At 36.3% G+C, this 8752-nt stretch overlaps 2 protein-coding genes across 2 annotated transcripts; both read left to right on the top strand.

Annotated features, from left to right (window-relative positions):
* The first annotated feature begins 1478 nt into the window (after nucleotides 1-1478).
* Nucleotides 1479-4642, top strand: LOC137045279 (phenazine biosynthesis-like domain-containing protein 1). The gene is made up of 9 exons (XM_067421854.1): nucleotides 1479-1637; nucleotides 1988-2084; nucleotides 2169-2267; nucleotides 2354-2463; nucleotides 2574-2603; nucleotides 2676-2764; nucleotides 3863-4038; nucleotides 4225-4287; nucleotides 4458-4642. The coding sequence occupies exons 1-9, from the start codon at nucleotides 1506-1508 to the stop codon at nucleotides 4568-4570; spliced, it is 909 nt and encodes a 302-aa protein (XP_067277955.1). The 5' UTR covers nucleotides 1479-1505; the 3' UTR covers nucleotides 4571-4642.
* A 773-nt stretch (nucleotides 4643-5415) lies between these two features.
* On the top strand, nucleotides 5416-7428 carry LOC137045281 (phenazine biosynthesis-like domain-containing protein). The gene is made up of 9 exons (XM_067421855.1): nucleotides 5416-5580; nucleotides 5664-5760; nucleotides 5845-5943; nucleotides 6030-6139; nucleotides 6230-6259; nucleotides 6343-6431; nucleotides 6599-6774; nucleotides 6893-6955; nucleotides 7180-7428. Exons 1-9 carry the CDS (start codon nucleotides 5497-5499, stop codon nucleotides 7290-7292), a joined length of 861 nt encoding a protein of 286 aa, XP_067277956.1. The 5' UTR covers nucleotides 5416-5496; the 3' UTR covers nucleotides 7293-7428.
* Nucleotides 7429-8752: the final 1324 nt, after the last annotated feature.

The following is an 8752-nucleotide window of genomic DNA, read 5'->3' as shown; positions in this document are numbered from 1 at the left end:
AAATAAAAAGTAAGCTGCATTTTATTGTATCTCCATTTGAGATGTTCTGCTTAAAGCGTGTCATTCAGCCTACATTTTAGACTTGTCTTTTTTCTTTTTTCGGCAAAAACATCATAGGAAACACCATACTTCAGTTCTCAAAAAAAAATTTTTTTTTTGCCTTGTCAAATGACTATCGTTTTAACTTATATGGTGGAAAAGGTGACGTTTGCTAGAAGGATCGAGTGAACGATCTAAGCAAAGATCTACGGTTGTATTTTGTAATACAAACTAATATTACCCTTTGTCATTAGACACACTATTTAGTTTTGTATGGTAACGTTACTTGGAGTGTCCTATTGTTATTGTACTAGCACCTTGCTTTATCTAGACAATGCTGTCTCTAAGAAACTTTCAATTTAATCAGAAATTGTTTAAACAGTCAATAAGTGGATAAAATTGCACCTTACTCCTTGCAGGAATATAGTTGCCACTTTCTTCAGTTTAAGACGCTGAGCGAAGCTTGCTTGAAATGGGCCGAACAAACAAACAATCTTGAATTAAATTGTTGTGGTATCGGATTATAAACATCAACCATATGACTGTTGAAATTTTTTATCTGTGTGAAGGGTAGAAAAGTCCTCAGGTCTCCTGAACAGCTTGGAACATGAAGTGTGTCCATGCCAGCAGCTTGTTTTGATGATTCGCTCCATTTCCTCCTGCACATGTTTGGTGAGATGCAAATGTTGGGGGCGTGCATATAAATGATCCCCAATGCTTGCGTCATTTTTGGGTTTATGTTGAGAAGCACTTTTTTTTCCGTGGAGTTTTGGATTCACGAGATTTACATAAGAAGTAGGAGGCAATGATGTTTGAGACTCACAGTATGTGATGTCCATGTACTGAACTCTTATTATTTCACCAATGCAAGGTTAATTCAATTTTTCATTCTAGGGCACCTTTAAAATTATGTTATGACGTTACTCTGTGCGTTCGCTCAGCGGCTGCCAAATAAATCTGCCAAATAAAAACCTCAGAAACCGAAGGTAACGCAGATATAACTCAATTGACAGGCGACTCCCTCAGACGGTATGCTCAGACGTCCCGGCTTCTTGGTTAAAATAGCATTTTCTCACAATTTGCAAATAGTTGGAAACATTTGGGATATTGTAAGTACTCAACTGAACAAAATATATAATATTGGACTACTGGTTGTTGGATATTTTACTGCAAGAATACTATAGTGCACCTTTAAATCTCATTAGTTTATTGTTTTAGCAATACTGGAGTAATTTGCCGCCACCTACTAGTGTAAATATGCAGTGTCGATAAATGTTACATTTTCTTCGAGTTACACTAGCATTACACAAAGCTGTAACCATGTCTTGAACATTGGGGGGACCTAGTGTGTGTGTGCATGTGTGTGTGTTCTGAAATCTCGTTGCCTGTAACTTTAAAATGGGGTGTTACACTACTGGGGTCAAAGTCTCAGCAAGCCAGAAGCATAAAGTGCATTCCTAAACGTCATGCTAAACTCTGCCTCTCCAGACTTTAGAGTAAAACACCTGCAACTAATGGAGATTCCAGTATTTACTGTTGATGCTTTCACTAATTTACCTTTTAAAGGTAATCCTGCTGCAATATGTCTTATAGAGAATGTAAGTATTATATAACACAATACATTTTTACTGCTTTCTTTTCACAAACTAGTTTCTTAATATTAAAATATGTTGGAACTTAAAATATTAACAAACTAATAATGAACAATACTTCTACATTATTTATTTATGTTTGTTAATCTCATCATTTACGAACATATTTTTAAGATCAAAAGTTGCATCTAACATTAGCTAACTAATTTGAACAAGATTTTTTTTATTACTATCCAACATTAATAAAAGCTGTACAAAATATTTTATAATGCATTTCCTATGGTTAACAAATTCGACCTTATTGTAAAGTGTTACCAAAATCTCTTATAAGAATGTTTCTTCTTTAATACATTTAGGAGTTGCAAGATGATCTTTATCAAAGCATTGCTGCTGAGATGAATTTGTCAGAGACTGCTTTCATCACAAGACGGAATTCAATGGATTTTTCCTCAGGTATTCTGCTTTTGACATTCATGTTGAAATAGTCACACAACTCAAATCTAGATGTCAGCTTTTGGGTTTAATGTATTTTGAAAGGTGCAAGGTTTGGGCTACGCTGGTTTACCCCCAAAAGTGAGGTTCCACTGTGTGGACATGCAACACTGGCCTCAGCAGCAGTGCTCTTTTACGTTAAAAGTAAGAAACACTCATCCTGATGTTAATATTTTACCAAAAAAACAATGGACTAGTAACCATTCTAAAAGCGCAATATCATCACACAGAGAATATCAACCCTTTTGTGGTGTTTGAGACTATGAGTGGGGAGCTCAATGTGCGCCAGCATGAAGAATCTCTAATAATGGACTTCCCCTTAAACAAACCAAAGCCCCAGGTATGACCAAAAGACATTTTGTGTACCCCTTCTTCAACAAAACTAATGCAGAATCTCATTATCAATCAAGTAGTTGCTCTTGGTCTAAACCTTTTTTGTTTAATTTTCAGGACCAACGTGAAATCAAGGATCTGTTGAAAGTATGTTTTCCAGGGAGTAATTTATCATGTTAGGACATAAGGAGAAACATTAATTTTTATGTTAATTTTCAGGCTGCTGTTGGAGACTTACCCATCCAGGATGTGTGCTACTGTTCAACAACAAAGAAACTGATGATTCGTCTATCTGACACATGCAACAGGTATTGCCAGACATGCAGGCATTTCTTAAATATAACAAGAAAGAAAATAAGATTGATGCAAGTACAACCCTGTAATGGTTTTGTTCATGTTCCGTAGCTTTGTCATGTGTTCCTGTTTGTCATGCGATTCCTATGCCCTCATCTGATCTGGTCATGTTCTGTCATTGGTTCATTGTTTGATCATGGTTGTGGTGTGTCTTGTCTTGTCATTAGTCTTGTGTATTTAAGCCCTCATGCTTGCCCTGTGTCTTTGTCCAGTATTGTTTTGTGTAACCTGCTTCTCAGTTCTCTGTCTAGCCATGCTATGTTAGCCAAGGCTTTTTTTAATGTTTGGATTTTTGAATAAAACTGCACTTGGGTTCTTCAACTTGCCTCCAGCGGACTTAATCGTTACAAACCCCCATTGATCACAAGTCTAATCACTGATCAGCAGTGTGTTTTGATAATTAATTTGAATACTTAGACAATCAGATATTATGAAAACATATTGTGAGCAGGAAGTTATTAACTACGGTGTTATTTAGACACTACACAACATTGTTCACAGATGTCAACAATGTCTTTTTTTTCCTAACTTTATAACTATTTAAACAGGTCATTAAACTACAGAAAAAGCAGCAATTTGACAAATAAAAAACAAATATCAATCAGATTTTTTATCTTTCTCTTTCTTAAGCAATGCATAAGAGACATAAGTAAACTTAAGTCAAATTTAAGGGTCAAGTGCCCGACTCAATCAATGACTAAATCTAAAATTATTTCTGGTTAATCTTATTTTCAACCAAACAGCAACATACCTCTTTATATCTCAATAATAACCTTTTTGAAAGAAATAAAATCAACTGTGACTGGAAGTAGTTGTATTTTCTGTTCTAGTTGTTTCACTTTCCTTCAGTGTTGAAATCAATGTTCCTATAAATGTTGAGTTGTTAATAAAAAAATAAGTTGAAAGAATGTTTCAGAAATGCCATACTAACCTTAAAAAAAAAACACATTCCACAGCTTTAAAAGAGTCAAGAACTCTAGGGATCTATATTGAAATCTTTTCTTCTAAGAGTGTCTGACTGAAAGTTGTTGTTAACTGTTTGTTGTTGGCAGATCTGAACTTACATCTTTGAGGCCGGAGGTAGAAGCCCTGCTGAAAAACGAATATACTGGGAGGATTAAAGGCGTCATTGTTACAATGAAAGGAGCTCCGAATGCACAGCCTGGATATGACTTCTACTCCCGTTACTTTGCCCCTTGGGTTGGTATCCCTGAAGATCCAGTCACGGGTGAGCTGAGATGATCAACATAGGTCTCTAAATTCAAAACCTACAATACATGTGGAGAAATATATAGACGTTTCAACATAGGAATGTAAAGCCATGAATTCTAATGGAAATTTACAAAGACACCTAGTCATCATAATGTCATATGAATTTGATTCATGCTTTTAAAATACTTTACTTTTTTTAAAGGGTCTGCACACACAGTTCTTGCTGGCTACTGGTCCGAAAAGCTGAATAAAAAGAAAATGTTAGGTAAAGGCCATTTTTGTACTATAAAAATCAGATTCCACATTAAAATTAAGCTGATGTCATTCCACATAAATTAATTAAATGTTTTCTCATAAAGCTTGAATAAAATGCATAAAACACTATATTTTACCTCATAATAAAGTATGTATCTCTACTTTATTTGTTTTTTCCAGCTTACCAGTGCTCCAGTCGTGGAGGGGAAATGGAGCTGGAGCTCAGGGATGATGGTCGACTCAATATCAGCGGTCGGGCACAGATCGTTCTTCAGGGAACTCTTAAAATCTAGACAACTTGCACAATCTACTCATTGAATTATGAATTGTTTAATAGGGATCATGTACATTTGGGTTTTTTTTTATTATAAAAATCTAAAAACTGACTTTTCTAATATAGCCAAAATTGTAATACATTGAGATTAGGGGACTAAATTACATGTTGTAATCACTTTTACTATATGATTAAAAACTATAAATCTCTTCAATCAAATGAATGTTTAAATCATTTTATTGCAAAATATTCATACAATTGTCTATTGAGAAGGCTATTTCTTTTTACATAAATCCAGGACGAGGCAAACCAGTGTTACAGTCATAGGGAGTGTACATACACACACAGCCACTTTATATATACCGTGCTAGTTCTCAATCCAATAAAGCATCTGGGATGTGGTGGAACGGGACACGTGTGCATGAATGTGCAGCCAAAAAAATCTGCAGCAAATGTGTGATGCTCATGTCTGCCTGTAAATGCTTGAAAGATATGAAATGACAGCTTAGCATCATCATTTTATGCAAATACTTAAAAAAGCTTAAACTATGCACTGTTTAAAAAATAAATAAATAAAAAAAAGTTGAGAAAACTTAAAAGTTTAAGGCAACCACTGCAGAACAGTGTTCTCAACTTAGGGTCAATAGTTGTACAAACTTTGTTTGAGTTATCTAAACGTTTTTCATGTTAAATAGTTGAATACAATTTAAAAGCTGAATTTGTCATACAAAACATAAAAATGAGTTGGATTTTTTTACACTGTGGGTGTTATAATATAACACTGAAAAGTCCATCCAAAAATATGTTTTGAAATCTCAAGTCTGTACCTTTAACCTAAGCTGTTATATCATAAGGTTCAAAGTCTAACTTGATTTCAAATACTGCTGTAAAATAAAGGTACAAGAAAAAAAGAAGAAAAAAACTAGACCTGAAGAGCTGTAATCAATGGAGATTCCAATATTTACTGTTGATGCTTTTACCAATGTACCTTTCAAAGGTAATCCTGCTGCAATATGTCTTCTAGAGAATGTAAGTATTAAACTATCTTGTAAATGCATTAACTTATAGATTAGTTAATCATGGTTATAAAATTTGATATGCAATACATTTAGGAGTTGCAAGATGATCTTTATCAAAGCATTGCTGCTGAGATGAATTTGTCAGAGACTGCTTTCATCACAAGACGGAATTCAATAGATTTTTCCTCAGGTATTCTGCTTTTGACATTCATGTTGAAATAGTCACACAACTCAAATCTAGATGTCAGCTTTTGGGTTTAATGTATTTTGAAAGGTGCAAGGTTTGGGCTACGCTGGTTTACCCCCAAAAGTGAGGTTCCACTGTGTGGACATGCAACACTGGCCTCAGCAGCAGTGCTCTTTTACGTTAAAAGTAAGAAACGCTCATCCTGATGTTAATATTTTACCAAAAAAACAATGGACTAGTAACCATTCTAAAAGCGCAATATCATCACACAGAGAATATCAACCCTGTTGTGGTGTTTGAGACTATGAGTGGGGAGCTCAATGTGCGCCAGCATGAAGAATCTCTAATAATGGACTTCCCCGTAAACAAACCAAAGCCCCAGGTATGACCAATCTTGTGGACCCTTTCTTCAACAAAACTAAAGTAGTCTCATTATTAATTAAGTAGTTGCTTTTGGTTTGAATATTTGCAGGACCAACATGAAATCAAGGCTCTGTTGAAGGTAACGCTGCCAGTTAGCATTTTGTTTTTAGTATGACACAAGCAGAAAATATTTTATGTCACCCTTTTGTCTTACATTTTCAGGCTGCTGTTGGAGACTTACCCATCCAAGATGTGTGCTACAGTCCAACCACAAAGAAACTGATGATTCGTCTATCTGACACATGCGACAGGTATTGGACATTTCCGAAATTAACAAAAAAAGAAGATAGCAAATTCTATGTACATTTTACATGTTTTAGTGCAACATTCAGTCAGAGAATGAAGATCCATCTACAATTTACAACATCCAGTATGCTAAACACACTCTGCATTGTTTTTAATCGTTCAATGTTGGCAGGTCTGAACTTATGTCTTTGAGGCCTGAGGCAGAGACCCTTCTGAGAAACGAGACCACTGGTAAGATTAAAAGTCTCATCATTACATTAAAAGGAACACAGACCTCTCAGTCTGGATATGACTTCTACTCCCGTATCTTCGCACCCTGGGTTGGTGTCCCTGAAGATCCAGTCACTGGTGAGTAATTTCAAATATGTACAATGTAAACTCATAAATATTACAAATCTTCATGATGGGTTTACTAGACATGCACAAGAGAAATCAATGCATCGCACTACAACTTTATTTCTAAAAGGGTCTGCACATACAGTCCTTGCTGGTTACTGGTCTGAGAAGCTGGAGAAAAAGAAAATGATTGGTAACAGCCTCATTTTCGTTCACTGCATCATGTCATCTTACTGGAATGAAAAAACAATAAGAATATATAGAGTAGAGGGGAAATACTGACTCTAGTTTACATCGATGATTAAGTTTTAAAATTAACTTTCAAGGATGATTAACTCTGTAAAGTGATGCTAACATTAACACACAAAAAAACTGCTCAGGATAAGACATTTATTTCCCCTATATTTGTTTTTCTAGCTTACCAGTGTTCCAGTCGTGGAGGTGAGGTAAAGCTGGAGATAAGAGATGACGGGCGACTGGACATCATTGGTCAGGCGAAGATCATCCTTCAGGGAGCTCTTAAAATCTAGACAAACCCGCAGGACCGATTTATTGAATTTGCGAATAGTTTTGGGGGAAATCGAGTGCATTTAATTTTCACTATATATTAACATGAAGGTAAATTCTAAAGTTGTGCCATTTAATAAAATGTATACAACAGTTAAATCTGGTTCTTGAATCTGATTGGTAGAGAACCTTTTCCAGACATGAGATAGTCTACCAGTATCACCACGGAAACGGTTTCACCGTTTGCAGCATTTCTCACAGGGAGCATCATGGCGGATAAGCAGACTCCATACTTCTACAAAATACTACTGTTGTTGTGTCACGGAATGTAGTTTTGAAAGTGTTTTAGGCGAGAAATGTAGTTTAGACCTTATACATAAACATAGCACCTACAGGGAGTGCAGAACTATTAGGCAAGTTGTATTTTTGAGGATTAATTTTATTATTGAACAACAACCATGTTCTCAATGAACACAAAAAACTCATTAATATCAAAGCTGAATATTTTTGGAAGTTTTAGTTTTAGCTATTTTAGGGGGATATCTGTGTGTGCAGGTGACTATTACTGTGCATAATTATTAGGCAACTTAACAAAAAACAAATTTATACCCATTTCAATTATTTATTTTTACCAGTGAAACCAATATAACATCTCAACATTCACAAATATACATTTCTGACATTCAAAAACCAAACAAAAACAAATCAGTGACCAACAGGTTCTCAATGGGGTTCAGATCAGGTGAACAAGGAGGCCATATCATTAGATTTTCTTCTTTTATACCCTTTCTTGCCAGCCACACTGTGGAGTACTTGGACGCGTGTGATGGAGCATTGTCCTGCATGAAAATCATGTTTTTCTTGAAAGATGCAGACTTCTTCCTGTACCACTGCTTGAAGAAGGTGTCTTCCAGAAACTGGCAGTAGGACTGGGAGTTGAGCTTGACTCCATCCTCAACCCGAAAAGGCCCTACAAGCTCATCTTTGATGATACCAGCCCAAACCAGTACTCCACCTCCACCTTGCTGGCGTCTGAGTCGGACTGGAGCTCTCTGCCCTTTACCAATCCAGCCACGGGCCCATCCATCTGACCCATCAAGACTCACTCTCATTTCATCAGTCCATAAAACCTTAGAAAAATCAGTCTTGAGATATTTTTTGGCCCAGTCTTGACGTTTCAGCTTGTGTGTCTTGTTCAGTGGTGGTCGACTTTCTGCCTTTCTTACCTTGGCCATGTCTCTGAGTATTGCACACCTTGTGCTTTTGGGCACTCCAGTGATGTTGCAGCTCTGAAATATGGCCAAACTGGTGGCAAGTGGCATCTTGGCAGCTGCACGCTTGACTTTTCTCAGTTCACGGGCAGTTATTTTGCGCCTTGGTTTTTCCACACCCTTCTTGCGACCCTGTTGACTATTTTGAATGAAACGCTTATTGTTCGATGATCACGCTTCAGAAGCTTGGCTATTTTAAGACTGCTGCATCC

This window comes from Pseudorasbora parva, chromosome 17 (assembly GCF_024679245.1).
Source record: "Pseudorasbora parva isolate DD20220531a chromosome 17, ASM2467924v1, whole genome shotgun sequence".
Taxonomy (NCBI): Eukaryota; Metazoa; Chordata; class Actinopteri; order Cypriniformes; family Gobionidae; genus Pseudorasbora; species Pseudorasbora parva.
This window is presented reverse-complemented; position numbering and strand designations above follow the sequence as displayed.